Source organism: Notechis scutatus, chromosome 8 (genome assembly GCF_049901735.1).
Source record: "Notechis scutatus isolate UNSWTSFEM ecotype Mainland chromosome 8, rNotScu1.2, whole genome shotgun sequence".
NCBI classification, from domain to species: Eukaryota; Metazoa; Chordata; class Lepidosauria; order Squamata; family Elapidae; genus Notechis; species Notechis scutatus.
In genome coordinates, this window is record NC_142016.1 from 9341403 (window position 1) to 9361937 (window position 20535).

At 38.2% G+C, this 20535-nt stretch overlaps 1 protein-coding gene across 1 annotated transcript in view; it reads right to left on the reverse strand.

The window, feature by feature from the left end:
• Positions 1–20535, reverse strand: part of MYOM3 (myomesin 3) — a 53245-nt gene that overhangs the window by 11863 nt on the left and 20847 nt on the right. Inside the window, exons 9-26 of the mRNA XM_087970585.1 lie at positions 19980–20120; positions 18050–18211; positions 17198–17339; positions 16879–17078; positions 16505–16561; positions 15852–15979; positions 12952–13135; positions 12543–12717; positions 10993–11114; positions 10243–10430; positions 9636–9762; positions 8896–9074; positions 4349–4463; positions 3382–3538; positions 2515–2624; positions 1434–1478; positions 922–1058; positions 564–708 (exon numbers count right to left, since the gene is read on the reverse strand). Coding sequence (XP_087826711.1) covers positions 564–708; positions 922–1058; positions 1434–1478; positions 2515–2624; positions 3382–3538; positions 4349–4463; positions 8896–9074; positions 9636–9762; positions 10243–10430; positions 10993–11114; positions 12543–12717; positions 12952–13135; positions 15852–15979; positions 16505–16561; positions 16879–17078; positions 17198–17339; positions 18050–18211; positions 19980–20120 — 2514 coding nt within the window. The remainder of the gene's footprint in view (positions 1–563; positions 709–921; positions 1059–1433; positions 1479–2514; positions 2625–3381; positions 3539–4348; positions 4464–8895; positions 9075–9635; positions 9763–10242; positions 10431–10992; positions 11115–12542; positions 12718–12951; positions 13136–15851; positions 15980–16504; positions 16562–16878; positions 17079–17197; positions 17340–18049; positions 18212–19979; positions 20121–20535) is intronic.

The following is a 20535-nucleotide window of genomic DNA, read 5'->3' on the forward strand; positions in this document are numbered from 1 at the left end:
GAGTTTAAAATCTCCCAGAATGATAAAATTGATACAGGAATACAACACAGAAATGCACTGAAGAGTTACCACAGTGCAAGATTAGAAATCAGGACAAACAGGAAGATAGCAACACCAGTAGCACTTAGACTTATATACTGCTTCAGAGTGCTTTTAACAGCTCTCTCTAAGAGGTTTACAGAATATTGCCTACAACAATCCAGGTCCTCATTTTACCAACCTTGGAAGGATGGAAGGCGGAGTCAACCTTGAGCCAATGGGAATCAAACTGCTGGCAGTCGGCAGAATTAATCTGCAATACTGCATTCTAACCACTGCACCACCATGGCTCTTTAGATCTTTAGATAATTCTGAAAAATAATCTTAACTGGACACATAATCAAAGTGTTGAGAATAGTCTTTATATATTGAATGTCTGATATTTTCAAGATGGTGTCCTCATCTAGTTAATTAGTTATAATTGTTAAGGAAGAACATGATAGGTAAGATGACAACAAGTATAAACCATGAAAAGTGACACTGCCAAGGAACTAATGAAGATGTAAATTTTGCCTTCTACATACCATCCCCAGTGAGAGCCAAAGTAAATTGATTTTCCGCTTTGCCATCTTTCACATGGGCAGTGTAGGAGCCCTTGTCATCCTCACAGAAGTCCTGGATGATCAGTTCCACAAGGCCTTTAGCTCTGTCAAAGTTGATCTTATGCGTCTGATGTAAAAAACCAAATAGTAGTTAGTCATGAGTAAAGAGAAAGAAGACACTGTCAGCCAAGGCAGCATCTCTTCACTCCGACTTCCAAGGCCATTCTCACATTCCATTACAGTTTGTGTGTAGACGGTGGGAGAATCTACAGAGAAGATGCTGCCTTGTTTTCATCACACAGTCCTGACGTTTGCACTAAACTGAGTGAGGGGAACTCACCGGGGTGCTTGAGAGCTCTTTCCCATTGAAGATCAAATGAAGCTCAGCCTCTGGAGAGAGTTTCTCAACTTCTAGCCAAAGCCGTACTTCCCCTTTCTCCAGAACGTCAATGTTCCATCCAGATATCAGCTCAATCACTAAAAGGAATGGAAAATGGACATTATGGGAATGCCAAACTGAGCAGTGAAGTTTAACCAATGAAGTTCCCAGGGACTAATGACATCTGATGAATTACAGGTAGTTCTTGACTCACTACCATTCATTTAGTGACCGTTCAAAGTTACAACGGCACTGAAAAAGTGACTTCCGTCTGGTCCTCGCATTTAACATCTGTTGCAGACTTTCCATAGTCTGATGTCAATAAACTAGTGGCCTACCCTCTGCAGAAGACATTTGATATCTCAAAAGATCTGGAAGGGTTCGAAAGGCTGGCTTATAACAACAATACAGTGATTTTGTATTGTGTCGCTGTGGTAATAATTATTATTTATTATTAACCATTGGCAACTTACAGGGATTTCGAATCTCTTGGCTGATCATTCGTAGGCGGTCCAGTTCTAAGAAATGAGAAAGAGCAAGAACACACTTGAGAGACAGAATCAAGATTGTGTTTTAGTATTCATGATGCCCCAAACTAGTTTTTCCTTTTTGTTTCACAGCCCGTGTTTCTCAACCTTGAAAATTTTAAGATACGTGGACTTCAACTCCCAGAATTGAATTCCATGAGAGTTAAAGTCCACATATCTTAAAGTTGCCAAGGTGGAGAACCATTGCTGTAGTTACATAAATACTAGATTGAGGAAAAGGTTGATGGTTGTTATAGCTATCATGAGCTCACAGTAGGCTATAAAATAAGCCTGAAACCCATAGAATCACATTGCCTTTTAAAACAATAATTTCATTCGTCAAACCATAAATTGGCCATGCCGAATGCTGAATTTGTTCATCCAATGTGTGAAGCAGCCAATTTCTTGCATGAGGTAGGAAATTGTTTATTCTGTGCAGTGCAAAGAGATGTGCTCTTGGCACTAAATTACATATCAAGGGGCCTCAATACATAAATTAGTATAGCTTTTATAAGCTTTTGGAAAACAGAACCACATGATAATTAGGAAGCAATAGGCGACAAACGAAAGAATATTTACATGCAGAATACCTGCCCCTCCCAGAAATAGAATAGAATAGGATAGGATAGGATAATAACTTTGTTGTAACTTTGAATGTTCACTAATTGGCAAAGATTAAAATGAAATTTCGTTGCACACAGTTCTCAAAGGATCACCACCTCCAATATACATTACATAACCATGACAGAATAAATAAATACAAAATTATGCATATAAAGTAGGGATTCTTTCTAAAATATTACAGCCTTAGCCGTTCTGTCTCTAACTGATAAGGTATACAAAACTTTCTAGCTAACTTATCTGCAACAGAAAGGGGGAAATTAACCCCAAATAGCAAGAGCTATAATAGCCCTTAGACTTATATACCACTTCATAGTGCTTTACAGCCCTCTATAAGTGGTTTACAGAGTCAACATATTGCCCCAACAATCTGTGTAACAACTAAAACAATTTTTCTGTAATTTACCTTCCGGAGTTAAAACATGGCTGGCAGAAATGTCTTCATCGGTATCAGTTACTTCTACTGAATATGTTCCCAGGTCCCGTTCAGTAGCATATTTCAGAATGACCTTGGACCTGAAAGAAAAGAAAATGCAAGCGTGCAATCTAAACATCATATATGTTTGTATCCTGTAATTGTGCAAGGTACCCAGATTAATAATCAGGTGGAGCCCTACAGTAAACGTGCCCCTTGAATGTATAACAGAATAAATTGTGCAAAAGTACAACACAAATAAAATAAATTACAGTAAACTCAGGATAATAAATCTGGCAGAGTCTGATTTTTGCACATGAGAGAAGATTTGAATGGGACCTCTATGCATAAAATGCAAAGATTACAGGCTCAGAAGTGCATCAAGGATCTCAAAATTGGTCACACAAATGGGACTATAGATCAACTTTGAAATGAGATGGGGAAACAGATGCATCTGAGTGGCAGAGACCATAGACAATCCTGCAAGTTCTAGACAGTGTGGGATGAATCAAAAGGCAAGTATGAAATGATCCAGCCCCCTGTTGAAGGAATCTGCTTCATTAGGGGGCAACTTTTTATTTTTTATTTTTGTTTCAAAGATCGCTTCCTATGAATTTGGCAGCCTGCTACAGAAAATTGAAAAAAAATCCCATAAGAGGACAATAACAAATACTTTCATCCTGCTGTCAATAAAATGACATGAACTCAGGAGATCACCAGGAGATAAAGCTCAACTTGAGGGTCACTGGTGTGGAAAAAATTCTCTACAAGTTCTACAAGCTACTCCTGAGGGCACAGAAACTAATACTGTGGTTAGGTGCAACCCTAGTTTTCCTCCAAGTTCTCATTAGAACTTACTTGTCATCTTTGTCTACAATTTCAACTCGGTCAGGATTTGGAGGTCCTTCATAATCTTTGGACCAAATAAACTCTGAAGTGTCAACCATCTCAGGAGCCTCAAATGCCAAGTAAATGAACCCTTCCTCATCTACCCCAACTTCAATTTCTTTGGTGTCTGCAAAAGAGAGAAAGAAAGAGAAAAAAAAACTCAACAGAGGAACTAAATTAAGAACGTCATCATCATTTATCTCCTCCTCAGGCAAGAAATAGCGTCAATACCCAAAAGATGGTGGCTTTTGATGAGAAAGGTTAGCAGAGAAAGAGAGGAAGACAGGAGAAAAACAGAAAGAACAGCAATGTTGAGAGGAAAAAATAGAATAGAATAGAATAGAATAGAATAGAATAGAATAGAATTCTTTATTGGCCAGTGTGATTGGACACACAAGGAATTTGTCTTCGGTGCATATGTTCTCAGTGTGCATTAAAAATACATTCATCAAGAATCATAAGATACTAGTGATAGTTATAGGATACTAAATAAGCAATCAAGTCATACTAGGAAACTAAATAAAACAATATAAATTATAAAGATATAAGCAACAGGTTATAGTCATAAGTGGGAAGAGATAGGCAATAGGAAGGATAAGAAGAATAATAGTAATACAGTCTTAGTAAATAGTTTGACAGTGTTGTGGGAATTAGTTGTTATGATAATTATGATAGATAGATGATAGATAGTGATAGACAGATATAGATGCATAGATGCATGGATACATAGATACATGGATGGAGGATGAATGCATGGATAGATGATAGATAGATAGATAGATAGATAGATAGATAGATAGATAGATAGATAGATAGATAGACACATACATACATACATACATACATACATACATACATACATACATACATAAATACATGGATGGATGGAGGATGGATGGATAGATAGACAGATAGAAGAAAAGTAAAAGTTTTATACCTGGTTTAGTTTTCACTATCACAGGATCTGATGGCAGTGATGGTGGGCCAACACCTGCCTTGTTCTCAGCTCGCACTCGGAAAATATAACATTTCCCAGTTTCCAGGTCACTCAGCTGATGGGGAATATAATATAGAGAAGAAATAGGGTTAACAAGAGATTGTTGTATGCCTCCTAGAGTCCATGTGATGGATGGCCATATACATTTGAGAACTAAATAGGGAAGGAGACATCCAAAAGTGATAGCAATAAATCAACTAGTTCAGCCTTCCCTAATTTGATACCCTCTGAATACTGATCAATATTATTTGTTTTATAATTTTACATACTGCTTTTATGCTTTTAATATTTTATTTGCACACCACCCTCTATGAGTTCCTCTATGAGAGAGATGGGTAGTTTCTAAATATGATAAATAAATAAAATAGAATTTATATTTATTATTGACCTAATTCTCCCAGCAATTTACATTCTTTGAATGGATTATAAAGATAATTTCTTTCAGTATTTCCCCATATCTAACTGTTTGTTCCTTCTTATAAATTATGGGATAGGAAAAAGCTTCAATAGTTGATAACCAAACTGGAATTTTCAAATAACATTGTTTCTTAATTTTCTCCCAATTCAACCATAACGATTCCCGTATATAGTGCCTTCTGAAATAACCCTGCGATTTAGTTCCCTTATATCATAAAAAAGCATGCCAACCCAATAATAAATCATGTCCTTCCAATGCCAGTAATCTAGACTTTCTTAACGTTATCCATTCTTTAACCCACATTAAATTTGCAGCTTGATAATACAACTCCCAATTAGGAAGGCCAAATCCTCCTCTAATTCTAGCATCCTGTAAAAGTTTTAGTTTTATTCTCGCTTTCTTACCTTGCCATATATACTTCAACACCATTTTATTTAATTCATCAAAATAGTCTTTACCAAGCCTAATTGGTATTGTTTGAAACAAATATAAAATTCTGGGTAAAATATTCATTTTAATTGTTGAGATTCTACCTATCAAAGATAATTGTAGGTTTTCCCATTTTTTCAAGTCAGATGCTATCTGCTGTTTAAGTTTAATATAGTTATTCTCTTTCAGTGTAGTACATCTTGACGTCAAAATTATCCCCTTTTCACTGGATGAAAAGGGTGAACTTAAAACGATGCAAAAGCTAGAAGAACAAGATATAAAGATGAATTGGTTTTCATATGCGCAAATACACTCAAGGTATCTTAAAGATTCTAAAACAGAAGGATTTTATGATAAATTGACTGATTTAGATGGGATTTTGACAGGTGCTGATGAAAAAGTGATTAAAAAACTATATAGTTACTTGTTGGAAATTAAATTAGAGGAAGAACAAGTCAAAGAAACAATGATTGTTTGGGGAAGAACTTTGGATATGGGATTGATTTAGAAAAATGGCAAAAATTGTGGTCTCAAAATTATAAAATGACAATGTCAGTAGCATATAAAGAAAATTTGTATAAGATGTTTTACAGGTGGCATTTTCCCCGACAAGAATAGCAAGAATGTTCAAGAATAAATCCGAAAAGTGTTGGAAATGTCATCAGATCCCTGGCTCATATTACCATATGTGGTGGACTTGTGAGGAGGCCAGGAAATACTGGACTAGAATTCGCATATGGTTGGAAGAAATGACAAAAAAACATATAGATTTGAAACCAGAGGTTTTTCTATTGGGAATCTTACCTGATACATTTAATAAAAACTTAAAGTATTTGATTGTAAATGTGTTAACAGCGGCTAGGATTGTATTTGCTAGAAATTGGAAGAGTGAGAAAATACCATTAGAGGAAGAAATTATTAAGAAAATACTGGAATGTGCTGAAATGAGTAGATTGACATTTGAAATTAGAGAACAAGAAGATAAACAATTCTATGAAGTTTGGGATCTTTTTTATCAATGGTTAGATAAAACAATATAGTAATAGAATATATATATATATTGGTTTTGATAATATTTTTAGAATATTATATTAAGATAGATTTGGTATGATTTTACAATTTGTTATAAACTAACTAAATTATAGTTATCTCGCTTAAGCATGAATTAGTTAAATTATAGTCAAATGATTGTTTAATAAGGATATTAGGATATATAATTGTTGATTGATAATATGAGTTATTATGTAACATAATTATTATGATGACTGTGAAATAGATGCACAAAAAGGAGTGATAAACCAACCGATACACTGTTTGTAAATTAATGAAGAATGATGATGTTCTTATGTTATGTTTTATGTTTTATGTGTTTTTATTTGTTGTTAAAATCAATAAAACTTTTACAAAAAAAAAAAAAAAAAAGATAATTTCTTTCTCCTGTTCCAGAATTGCCAATCCATATGTTCATTAGCCATGTAGGCTGGAGAGTTTCAAAATTGCAGACAATACCAATATATTTCTAACAGATTATTTGTAATCTGCCAAACTTTCAGGAGAAGTTTTGGAAAACTACTAAGTGCAAATTCTTCAATTATCTATGAAACAACCACCTCCTTCCCATTCAAACAGGAGCTCTTACAAAATATAGGTTTCTGCCCTGAAGGATTGAAAAATAAATTGGCTAGAATGTGAAAGTAATCCACTTGCTGAAATGTTGTAATCTCATTTTTTTCTGTCTTGATAAACCTTGTGGAGAAAGACTCTGAGAGATAAACTTGCTTTTGTTGAATTAACTGCCATAAGCTTGACAATATCTGGAGTCTCAAGCTGGGAAAATATATACTGTACTAAAAACACAAATACAAATCTCTGTGCTCGTAAGTCCTGGTTACTCTCCTTCCATAAGTGGTCAAATGACCACTGTCTATTAACCATTATGAATCTTTCTGTTTAAAAATAATATGAATAGATTTAACTTAGGACAGACTGAGCATTTTATGGCCTCTAGTCCAGATCTGACCCTTTGCTCTTCCTGTCCAGCCCATGTGTCCAGTCCATGTGTCCATCTGTCCAGCCCATGTAGGGGGCGTGCATAAGCGCACCAACGTGCCTACCGTCCCTGTCCTATTGTTTCTCTTATTCTTTTATTTTTCTTATATGTACCCATTTCATGTATTCATAACTATGTATACACTTATACTTATTATCTTGTAAACAATTGGCAAATCAAATAAATAAATAAATAAATAAATGTGGACTGCTTTTATTTTGAAGGTGACTGCTATACATTTAGTTGACATATATGTGTGGGTATACGACTATGTACCTTCACAGTCCTATTGGTTCAGCCCTGTACAACAATCCCAGTTTCTCATGTGGCCACTTGGGAAAATTAATTGCTGGCCTCTGACTTAGGGGCTCCTACCTGTCCATAGATGAAGGGAGGCTAGTAGGATTTGCAGAATTTTAGACTAATCCTCTTTTTTAGACTAATCTTCTTTTTTAATCTCAAAGGCTAGAACTGATGCTGAAAGTTTATGAATCAGCCTAGAATTATAAGCTTCATCCCTCCTTATTTTCCAGAAGTCCCTCAAGATTTGACTTTGTCATCAGGCCTGGGGACCTCAAAGGAATGGTGAGATCTTAGGGTAGTTATGTTGCTGATCAAATCTCTTTTGTGTGCTTTTTTTAAAAAAACCAAACAAAAACTTTTAAAATATGTGTGTGTGTGTGTGTGTGTGACATATTCATTATTGTATTTCCTTTTCTTTTTGCTGTATGCTGCCCATAGTCACTTCTTGTGAGATGGACAGCCACATAAATTTGATAAATAATAACTAAACATCTTAAACAGCACTGACTGACAGCATCTATCAAAAATGGTTCCAAATTTATTCCAGTTAAACCAGTACCTGTGGAAATGCGTTTTCAGATAGACTAATGTATCTCCAAAGCACCTGAGGGCAGGACAAGAAGCAATGGATGGAAACTAATAGAGAAGAGAACCAACCTAGAACTAAGGAGGAATTTCCTGTCAGCAAGAACAATCAATCAGTGGAACGACTTGCCTCCACAAGTTCTGGGTCCTCCAACACTGGAGGTTTTTAAAAAAGAGATTGGGCAACCATTTGTCTGAAATGGTATAGGGGTTCCTGCTTGAGCAGGGGTTGGACTACTAGAAGACCTTTGAAGTCCCTTCCGACTCTGTTATCTGTTAATATATGTGATGAGAGTTAATATATGTGATGAGAGATACTTTGGTGTGGTGGTAAAGGCATTAAGCTAGAAACCAAGAGACTGTGAGTTCTAGCCCTGGTTCAGGTGTAAAACTAGCTAGGTGATTTTAGGACAGTCACTTTTTCTCAGTCCTACGATGGAGGCAATGACAAACCCTTTCTGAAAAACTTGCCAAGAAAACTTGTCCAGACAATCTCCAATTAATCAGATACAACTTGAATGGAAGAAAAAAAAATGATGTACTCATTTGTTTATTTAGCGTGTGGCAATTTACTTGGTGGCCCATCATAGGACTTAATTCCCAGCCACATATTATGGCTGACCAAGGGTTTAGACATTGCTGCCATGAAATTTTTGTAGACTTTATCACAAATGGAACATGAATGTCAAATGCAACCCAAACCTTCATGTGTGTCTTTGATATCGGCTGTTTATTCAGTTGCTCCCAGGTGTCTGATCCATCCTCGCGGCCCTCCACGTAATAACCATGGATTGGTCCCACTCCAGTATACAGAGGTGGCTCCCAGTGCAGCATCAGAGAGGTATCTCTTACTTCTGTACATCTGACATCATAAGGAGGTCCTGTTTTGGAAAGAAGAGTGGATTTCAAGGCTTGCACTCTGGAATACTGCAAAGATCCTTTGGACCTGTGATTCCCAACCTTAGCCATTTTAAGATGTATGGACCTCAACTCTCAGAATACCAGAATACTCCAGCCAGCATTGATCAAGTCAGTGAACTGATTCCACAAGAAATACTGGATCTCTACTTTATTGATATAATCTATAATCAAATCTTGAAAGCCTGACACAATGTTTTCTTCCTCCCAAAGACAGTCAAGGTGTAAATATTTCTTTCTAATGTTCTTTTCTCTTCCTTGCTTAAAATCATGTTTTATTCTGGAAGATACATTCCTTCCCCAGGTCATCTCTATGTACACCCATGTCCACATTAGAAGAGGTTTGGTGTTTCACAAAAAGAAACATAGATATATAATATTGGAAGGTTCCTTATTATTGAGTTCAACTCCTTCAGTTTTGGAGGCTACAGGTGACCAAAGCTATAGCTTAATATGCCCAAACATCCCATATTATTAATATATGTGGCTTGGATATTAATCTTAATCCAAGATTAGATCTTTACCTGGTTCTGGCATTGTCCATTCCTCACATTTGAAAATATCACTGGGCTCTGACACCTTCCCGACACCAACTATATTCATGGCGTAACCACGGAATTGATAAAATTGTCCTTCGTCCAGGTTGGTGACCTATAGAATCACCAGAGATATTGAGAATTTCCCAAAGCCTTGCCTTGAACAGAAGGTATAGCATTTACAGAGACATGTCTTTGTATTCCCACTAAAAACTGAAACCAGCCTTTCCAACAGGATGCCCACCCCTAGTTATGTAAAATTCAACTCTCAAAATTCCCAGCCAACACAAGATAAAGAATTCTTGGAGTGAAAGAAGGAACTCAGGAAGCTGAATATGAATTATCTGAAGTGCATCAAGATGTGGAAAGCTAGCTTAGTGAATATGCAAAAACTTCTAGTGTATTTTTAGAGCACTTTTCTAATTCCTCCAGTTTTGTTGTCCACAATGTCTGACAATCAAGCACCCATTTTAATTTTGTTTTTGCTTTTTTGGCAAAAGAAAAAGATTCAGCCCTAATTAAAAAATGGCTGCAATCAGAGAGGGACAGAGGTTGAGATCCTTGTCCAAGTCCAAATATGGCACTGACACCATACCGTATAAACCCGTTCAGCAATGGGCTTAATGTTGGTCTCATGCCAGTCAGCCTGTGTTGTATCCTGCTGATCCAAGAAATAGCCCAGAATCTTTGAACCACCTTTGTGTTTTGGAGGCTTCCAGCCTATGGTCATGGTGTCCTTCCCACAGTTCAGCAGAGCAAAATCTCGTGGAGCGGATGGAAGAGCTGCAAGGGAGGAAAAACATGAAAATATCATGGAAGTTGAGCATCTCATTAAGCGTGCTGCTTCTCCGCTTAAAATCCTGGGGCAAATGTAGCCTCGGTAGTTCCATTTTTGCCCATAATTGTTGAAAAATGGCAATGACCTTCTGCTATTTTTAGGCTGGAAATGTCAAAACAAAGATTTTCCCCATCATTTCCAAAGCTGAAGAAAAACAGAAAATCTTAGTCACATCCCAAAAGATTGTCTCGTCTCATCTCATCTCGTCTCGTCTCCTCTCTTCTCCTCTTCTCTCTCCTCTTCTCACCCCTCCACTCTCCTTTCCTCCTCCTCCTCTTACCTGTTCTTGCCTTCCTCCCAGATTTCATGGTAGCACATAGTGACACTACACAATTCATCCTCCCCAAACTTGATCTTCTCTAGATGTATTGGATAACAGTTCTCATCACAGCCAGCCATGGAGGCTGGCTATGGTGAAAGTTATGATTTGGCAGCACCAGGGTGAAGGAGGGTGTTCTGGATCAGATGTAAGTAGAGAGACCGCACCATACCACAATAGGTACTTACAGATTGCCTGTCTCACAAGAATGGGATCAGATTCTGGAGAGCTTTCTCCTACGCCAGCTTCATTGACACATTTGACACAGAAGACATATTGTTTGCCAGTTTTGAGTCCTGGAACAGTAAATCTAAGAAACAAAACAGAAAGCCACCCATCCATTCTTCAATGTTACTTCTTAGCACTGGTTTGTCATACTGGAGCAGTGTTTCCCAATCTTGACAACGTTAAAATGTGTGGACTTCAAACCCCAGAATTGGGAGTCTGGCGAATTCTGGGAGTTGAAATCCACCCACCTTAAAGTTGCCAAGATTGATAAATACTGCACTAGAGATTCTAAGTATAAAGCAGTGGAAGCTTTCAATCATCTTGGAAGATATTGGTTATTTTCACACAGCACAGTGACTTTGGTTATTGAATTAGCCTACTTTATGGGTATATACAGGGATGGGATTCTACCAGTTCGCACCTATTCACTAGAACCGGTTGTTAACATTCTAAGCAGTTCGGAGAACCAGTTGTTAGAAGAAATTACTGGCCTAATCCTGTAAGGAAGGCAGGAAGGAAACATTCTGGTGTTGCTTACAGAAACGGCCTCTCCGTTAACCCTTATTACATTCTTGGCAGGACTAGACTTCCTGTCTCAGGAACTTCTTTGGAGTTTTTTCCCCTCCTTTGCTGGTACTTTGCTTGTGTGGAGTGATTCAAGGTTACAATGGCACTGAAAAAAGGGACTTATGACCATTTTTCACACTTACAACTGTTGCAGCATCCCCACAGTCATGAGAGGCCAGGCGAGGAGATGCATGCCTCGATGTGAGTGATATTGAGTTGGCCATGCCCAGCCAATAAAATGACTACCAAGCCACGCCCACCAACTAAGCCATGCCCACAGAACCGGTTGTTAAAAAATTTGAATCCCATCCCTGGGTATATATATCATAAAAAACCAATACAGTTTAGTTTCACGCACCTTGCTAAGCCAACAAGCAAATAACCAAATTTAGCACATTGTGTGAATGCAACCATGAGGTCTGCCAGATGCGAGATGGTAGACAGTTGTAAGCAGGATACTTGCAACAATGACACTGATTTTGCAAATTGTCCTTCCAAATAAAACTTTATCAGGTTATGATTGACCTTTCTAGTTGCTTGGATAAATCATCTCTAACTAATTCATTTTAAAGTGCTGATATCTCTGTGCTGCTATCTCCAAGACAAACATACTTTAATTGTTGTTTGAAACACCATTCTTTTTTAGATCTTGGTTTGATTAGATGAGCTGCTTCTAAGACAAACCCATTAAACTAAGAAGATTCCATGAGTATCATTTTGCCCATTACAACCAGTTCCTTTGTTGCTGAATGAAATTAGAGACTTGAAAAGGGAGAACATCTGAATTAGCTCAATGAAACTGAAACTGAATCCATATTAACAACATAACAACATCCTTCCTTTCCTTGTTTTGAAACCACAAAAACAGGGTGCCATTTTCCCACTCCCCTCTCAGAAATGCCTAAAAGCTACAGAGATGGAAAGGATAACCAAATGAACTCACTCATGACAAGTGACAGGTTTGTTGTTGACCGTTTGCCATTCATCTGTCCCAACCTCCTGGCAATAGATGTAATAACCCAGTGGTTCCTCTCCTTTTCTTGGCTTGCTCCATTGCACAACCACAGATGTCTTGGTATCTCTGAAAGCCAGGACCTGAGATGGGGGTGGAAGTGGAGCTAAAAAAACAACAAAAAAAAGGGGGAGGGGGAATGGAAGCTTAAATGCAGCAACTACTTGAAGACCATTATGCTTTCTTTCAACTCTTCTCCAATCTCTATCAGTTAAACTAGTGTTTCTCTACGTCAGCAACTTTAAGACGTGGATGTCAATTCTCAGAATTCTTCAGCCAACAGCAGGATTTACTAGATGTTATTTAGTGACAATTAAAAGAAAAAAGAATGAGAGATTACCAATCTTTTTTCCCAGAGAGATGGGTTCACTGGGCAAAGAAGGATCACTCACTCCATATTTGTTCACCGACCGTACTCGGAAACAATAGGATTTTGCCTTCTCCAGACCAAAGACAGGGAAAGTGGTGGAACCGACGGGAATATCCAGATTAACCATCTGCCATTTGTTACTCCCTGCGATTGACTGAAAAGACAAAAGGAAGCCCACCATTATTTGTCATAAAATGGGTTTCTATCAGCCTGAGGCAACAGGTTTTCTGCCAGGGGAAAAAAATGGCTGTGGTGGTCTCTCATGAATGAAGACACTGAGGCAGTCGTCTTGAAGCCAAATCGGGATGAGAGCACAGGGCAGGCTCTGACACCCTCTTTTATTAGAAGCAATCTTTGTTAACGTTTGCAATTTTTGTTAGTGTGTTGTTACAAACTCATTACATCACACAAAATACCATATGAGAATACAAAGCTGTAAAGTTTAAGTTTGCTACAATTCTGGGTAAGAAGTGGCAACATTTCGACCTTGTCCCTCGCCTCGTGTTACAAACAACTACCAGAAGGCCCGGGGAGTTTCCGGTTTGTCGGCCGCGGCGGTAGGGATTCGCGAAGCTGCGCGATCCCTGCCCGCGCTAGCCGTTTGGGGCTCCGACCCGGACGGGTGCGGAGCAAGGCTGCCCTGCAGGGGTAGCTGAAGGTAAGGGGATCCGGAGGAAGGGTTTGGGGGTGTTGCAGACCCCTCCTGGCCGGCAGAACCCCCTTTTACCAGGACGGTGCAGCGGCGGTCCGTAATGGCCGCCACAAAGAAGTTGACAGCCGGGCAAGTATGCGCAGGAGGAAGAAGAGAAAGTTATTGAAAGTGAAAGTTCTTCTTGGTTGACCCAGGGCTTTGAGATTTATCTAATTTAATTCCTGGAAAAGATGGTTTTTTGATGATTTTTCCACAAGAGAAAAAAAAAGCGGCTATTTTGAGGTGCTGAAGGGAAGTTTACTCTCCTCCCGACGGAATTAAGCCGGAAGGGAGAGGATAAAAAATATATAAATTTGGATCTTGTTGGAGGAGATGCCTTGAAGACTTGAGGACAGAAATATAATCTTAATAAGGCTTTAAAATATAGATTTGGACTCTTTTTTTTTTTTATTTGTTTGATACCACCCTGGAAGAGGAAGGGAATTTTGGCTTGCTTGGATTTATTGAGGATTGTGGATTTTGGGATTGTTTTGCCTTTCTCTCGGAATATTTGGTTGGTGTAAGAAGGAAGAGGAATAAAGAAAAGAAAAGATTTATTTATAATGGCTTTCCTTTTTGAAGACCTGAGGGATGAATATGAGCAAACAAAAGCAGCCTGCAAAGATGGCATGGAAAAAGCTTTTCTATTTCTAGAAATGGCGCTGGTCAATTACCAACAGACAATGGAACAGATGGAAACGGAAGAAGAACAACAAGGAAGAGGCGAAGACGCCATCTTCATTGAATCCCAAAACTTATCTAAGGAAGAAGGAAGGAAGAGAGCAAGGAAAATGAAGGACTTAAGATTTAAAAAACATTTGAGAAAGAGAAAAATATGATGCAAAATAAATATAATGATAACAAACAAGAGAAAAAGGGAACACAACAGAGAAGGGATCCCAGCAAGGCAGAGGTTAGAAGAAGAAGGGGGGTAGGAAGATTTGGTGGGGGAAGAAAGAAAGGGAAAGGCGGAGAAAAGCCTCAAAGCTTTAAAATTGGATGGGAGAAGAGGATTTTTTTAGAGACAAAGGATGAAATATAAATTTCTGTAAGAAAGATTCTGCTAAGGTACAGAAGATGGTATTGTAACATTTATATTTGAAATAGTAAATTAGAATGGTTTAAGATTTAATAAGAAATTAAAATGTTGAAGTTTAAAATTGAAATGTTGAAGTTTTTAATAATGATTGATTTAATAATGATTGATTTTTGAAATGTAATAAAATATCGAAGGAAAGGAGGATACAATGTATTTAAACATTTTTGGTGGATAGAATGTACCAAGCAGAACCAAATTGGGTATTTGTTATGTTGAATTTTAATTTTACTAACTTAGGGGAGGATAGAAAGGCATCATACTCTGATTAGTGATTTCAGGAGAAATTCTTTTTATTATAAGAAGAGATAGAGGGATAATGAATGGGCAAAAGATACAAATTTAATGATTTAATTAAGATGGATTAAATAAGATAGAATTGTGAAGAGTGATATGCGCTATTATTTTAGCCCATGCAAAGAGAGGTAACTGGGGCCAAGGTACTTTACTAAAAGATTTTTATGTTTGTTTGTGTTTGTTTGTGTTTTATGAGAATATTGGGGAAATTATTGTAGAAAGACAGGAAAGATTTAATATGTAATGATTTGTTTGTTGTTGAAACTTTTAATAAAACTTGTTTTAAAAAAAAAAAACTACCAGAAGGCCCGTTGTCCTTGCACGCCTTGTGCAGGAAACAGATAGCAATTCCCACAATGGCCAACCCTGAATTTTCATGTCCAGTGACCCAATGTGGAAATCTGGAAACCCACAAGAATTGACTTAAGGCTCAAATTCTTAGAAGAAATTATGGAAAGTTGCATAACTTGTGATGTAGAAATTAGAATGTTGCCTACTGACTATGGCTCTTCTCCATTTGGTGGTCTACCATGAAATGTAAAAACTAGCAATGTGCATGTTATTATTTTTCCATCCTGCAACCTCTTTTTTCTGCCATATCCCCATGATATTGCCCTTATCTCAATTCTGGTGAAGGTCATCAGGATTGGTGGACAGTTAGTCTTAGTCCTCAAATTTGTTTGAGGAAGAATTTGGTTTGGAAGAGCCTGAATGAAATTCAGGCTAATTTAAAGGTAGTTTTAGATTACTGATCTACTGAATCTTGCAACTGTGCCGTCTCCTTACCCTTTCTATGTAGTAATTCAGTGGCTCTTTGCCTCTGGGGTCTGGCTCATCCCAAGAAAGGATCACATAATCTTCTCTGGTCTCACTGGCATGGATATTGGTGGGAGGCAATGGGATCTTAATCTCAGCTATAGGAAAGGAGAGTTAAAATACCCATTACACACTGTAGTGATACCAGATTTGCAATAAAGAAATAATAGCTTGGTTGGTAATATGGTATTCTCTAGTAAAGTTGGACTTCACTTCCCATACTTTCTCAGCCAAGTCCAACATATCTGGAGAGCATGACTGCTACGATAGAATCAAGGGATGTGTCTATAAAGGAACAATAGAGCTGAATATCTAATTTTTTTACACAGAAACACTTTGCTTAGTTCTTGGCATCTCCAAGATAACATACTTTTTAGACCCTGGAGAATCACTGGCAGTTGGGTAGAAGATACTCAACTGGAAAGATTAGGTTCTGGTCTGACTTAAGGCAACTTCCCGAGTAACTCTTTTGTTACAAGAACTTCCATTTGTAGTGGAAAGGACAAATTCTAGACTTGCTACTACTCAAAATGTATAAGCAGTTCAATGTAACAGGAAAACTCCTTTGGAATAGAGTACTTATTGGAGGAGTACTTAAGGAATGAAGTTGCCTATGAACTTACGTTCCAGTTCATCTTTCGAAACTATAATTGTCCTCATCCCATCATCATAAGGAATGTCTAATCAAAGAAAAAGAAAATTAATGAGTTGGAAGTCATACATTATAATTTATAGATATATAAATTATAGTTCAGTTGAATTGTCAAACCGAATAGAGTATAGACCATTGGATTGCTTCAGTTTGATTAATTCCACCAAAGGGAATATTTGAACTGTCCTAGGACAAAGTAATCCCTTGATCAATTTAGTAAAAACTTTTTTGCTCCTTCTTTGTACCACAACTCTTTTACTTGAAGTCATTGGTGGTCTGCATTGTCTTAAAGACTTCCTTCAATTCTTGTGAGCCTCCTCATGGTCTAAACCAGGAATGACGTACTTAGCAACCTCTTGGCCTCATTGGGATCAATCATTGTCACAGGGCTGCTGGCCTTTGAAGGATTACTGATTCCTGCACAATTGACGGCCTTCACTCGGAACTGGTAACTCTTTCCTTCTGTGAGACCCAAAACTGGTGACCTGCAAGTTTTCACCAGCTGGTCATTGTAAGGAACCCATTCATCTGTGCCCATTTCACACCTGGAAGGCAAAAATAACACTTTTGTACAATTGATTATGAATGAATGAATGAATGAATGAATGAATGAATGAATAGAAGGGAGGGAGGGAGGAAGACTGGGCTACTATAGAGTGTGAACCTTTCAATGTAATAACCAATGATGGGGCTTCCACCATTATCACTGGGAGGTGCCCATGAAAGTATGAGGCTGTTTTTGTTCACATCATGACATTGTACAAGGAGAGGAGATCCGGGGGCACCAGCTGTTGCAGCTGCAGCATCTGAAAAAGACAGGAAGCTATGGTGAGATTGTTGAATCAAGATAAAGGACATCTCACAATTTTATCTACCTACCCCGAAATAATTGTTGGTGATGGGAAGTGCTCACTATCCTATATACAATACTTAAGATGCTTGCTAGACAACAGAGACAAGGTTCATTTGAGTAACTTTGGGAAAGTCACTTTCACAACCTTGAGAAAGGGCCATCTACTGTATATATGGTGGCATGAGTTTATGAAGGAAATTAGAGGTATAAAGTTAACTCCTAGTCTGTTTTTTTCTTTCTCTTGCCCTTCAACCAGCCATCCTTCTCCTTTTAGATGCTCCCTAGAAGTCTTGGTCATCAATCTTTGCTAGTATCATTGTGATATTCTCCATACAGATAATCCTCAACTTACAATTAGGATTGTAAGTAAAGATCCATAGTCCCCATATATAGTATGGAGACTACAGTCAGATACATCTAAATATCATCAGGCTGAGGGAAACTGCTCAAATGTAGGGTGTTTGAAACTGTGCTTCGCAGGATTTGGGGGATCCATGAGAACCTGTGAAGAGACTAAGGGCACCTTTCACGGTGAGTAAGAGTTGTAAGAATAACAATCTAGCTCAATTGGAGTCAATTAGTTGGAAAAGGTTGGTGGAAACTTCTTAGACTTTTGAAATAAAATTCACCATTAAATTATCAGATCAATAATGATGAACATACCCCTAACAAACACATAAGCTTTTTGTTCATTGTAGCCGTCTTGTGTTGGGATGCGGATGCTATAAAGGCCTTCATCCTCCTTGTAAGCACAGGATATCATCAGGGTTGCCTCCCGGTCCTCACACTTCATTTGCCGGCGGTCAGAATCTTTTAGCAACTCACCTAGCATACAGGAGATAAGCACCACCTTGTTTCATCCAGTTTCATCCATGATACTTAGCACATGTTCAGAATCTGGAATCCTGAAAAGGTTAGATTTCACTTGTAAAATATGCTGCCTGTGTCAAACAGTAGCATATTAATTAAAAAAAGAAAAGATAGCTCCTTTTTCTCCTCCTCTTCCACCACTAGCAAAAGCACTTTTGAGGAACAAGTTTTGGGGGAAAAGTCCTATTGGTGGATATATCCCAAAGGTGCCTTTTCAAGAGGCAACTGGACTTTCTGGTTTGTCTTTGAAGACGTTTCGCTTCTCATCCAAGAAGCTTCTTCAGCTCTGACTGGTTGGTGGGGAATGGAAAGATTTATATTCCTTGCAGACAGACACAAAGACATTTGCATTCTTTGAGAGAGTTGTTGAGGCCACCTGGAGGTTTATTTGTGTCCTCAGGGTCACCCGAGTAGTGCAAATGGGTGTGGAGCCTTTTGGGAACTGTTGAAAGGACTGTGCTGTAGACTGGAGACAGGTGATGTCCTATCCCTCCCCCTCTGTTGAGAGAGGTCTGCTCAATTTTGACATAGGTGGCCTCTTTGACCCCTTTCAAAGCTGAAAGAGGTCAGAGCTGAAGAAGCTTCTTGGATGAGAAGCAAAACGTCTTCAAAGAAAAACCAGAAAGTCCAGTTGCCTCTTGAAAAAAGCACCTTTGGGACAACCATGACCCGGAAGACTGAGAATCTCCATAAACATTGGTGGATATATTTTAAGGCAAGTCTTCAGCAACTGGCAGCAATTAATAGACCCTGGCGGATCTCAGAAGCTACAAAGATCACCCTTGGTTAGTCTATAGATGGCCAATCTTCTGGATATACCAGTCATGTTGGTTAGATTGGAAAGACAAAATTCATTCTGGCAGAAATCAATGGCAAACTAGTTCCAAACTGGTACCGAAAATTTTGTATGGATGCAGTCACTAGGAGTACAAATAAACTTGACTTGAGCTAAGGGCACTTTTATTCATTAAAAGTGATCCTCCTTCCCATTTTAAATTCTAATTCACATAATAAATGAAAATGTTGGAACCTGGAACTTAGATAATAAAATCATGAACACATGAAAATTGTGATAAGAAGAAATTCTTTGTTCTCCAGTTTAGATTTTATTGGATTAGCCTAGGGTGAAATCAAAGAAATTTCCCCACCCTGGTGAGAAATCTCCTTAAACATACAACTGAAACTATTTGTGAGACATCTTGGGCTGTTCTTCTTCATTATGACGTATAAAAACTAAAGACAGATCATCAAGGATATATAGACTTTTCAAAACAACAAGGTAAGATTAAGATGTCCTTTTAGACCTCCATGTGACATGCCTCCCTGCCTCCCTAAAAATGTTTACAATTTTCTGAAGTCTTACAAATTGAAATGAGATGGCCAAAATGTCTGGAAAAAAAAATCTCATAAAGGATTCTGGAAATCATCTGGAAACCTCACAAAATTTCAGTACTCTTTGCATGAGATTTTGATTATTTGGGAAGGTGGGATAGATCTCTTTGATAACTTTATGAAGATGTGAAAACTGTTGGGTTAAGTGCAGGCTCATTGTATTATGCAAACTACTGAAATGAGTCAATTCAGTAGCCAAGTAAAGAGTGTTTTGTTCTGTAAAAGCACCCTCATACAATTGGCATCCAAAGATGGGGAACAAAAGGCTGCTAAACCTGATGCAGCATATTTGGATGCTTTCTCATGCAGCATTGCGGCTACATATACAAACCATCACGGAACCAGGAAATGTTTTGTTGGTATTCCTGAAGATCTGAAGTGAAAGTGCATAAGAGGGTGAACGGTTCCTTCTCTCTAGCAAAGATGGGCTTCAAGGTGCTGGCAAAGTCAGCTTCTATGCCTCTGAGTCTCTCTAAGAAGCAAACAGATGTTAGGTTAGGAAGAAGGTTGAACATTGATGGCCAACAAAGAAGGAAAGGCCTCTTCTGACTTGGGACATTTCTGCCCCATTCTTTTCACAGTGTTTGAAGCTGGTGTTCAGCTGTGCCAATCTTAATGCAGAGACCACCATGTGTGCGTGAGAGAGAGCAGAAGAAAAGAGGTCCCAGTTACCACTTACCAAAAATGTATCTTTTCAGGTGTCTACATAGGACATGCTTTGATGTGCATTATAGCTGCTCATTCCCCATCATCACTATTGGGTGCCCTCAATGACTTCTTGGTCTTTCTTCCCAGCTTTTACTAACCGGAAGTACAGACAGTCCTCGCTTAATGACTGTTCCAAGTTACAACAGACCTCTTATGAACTGCTTATGACCCGGTTTCAA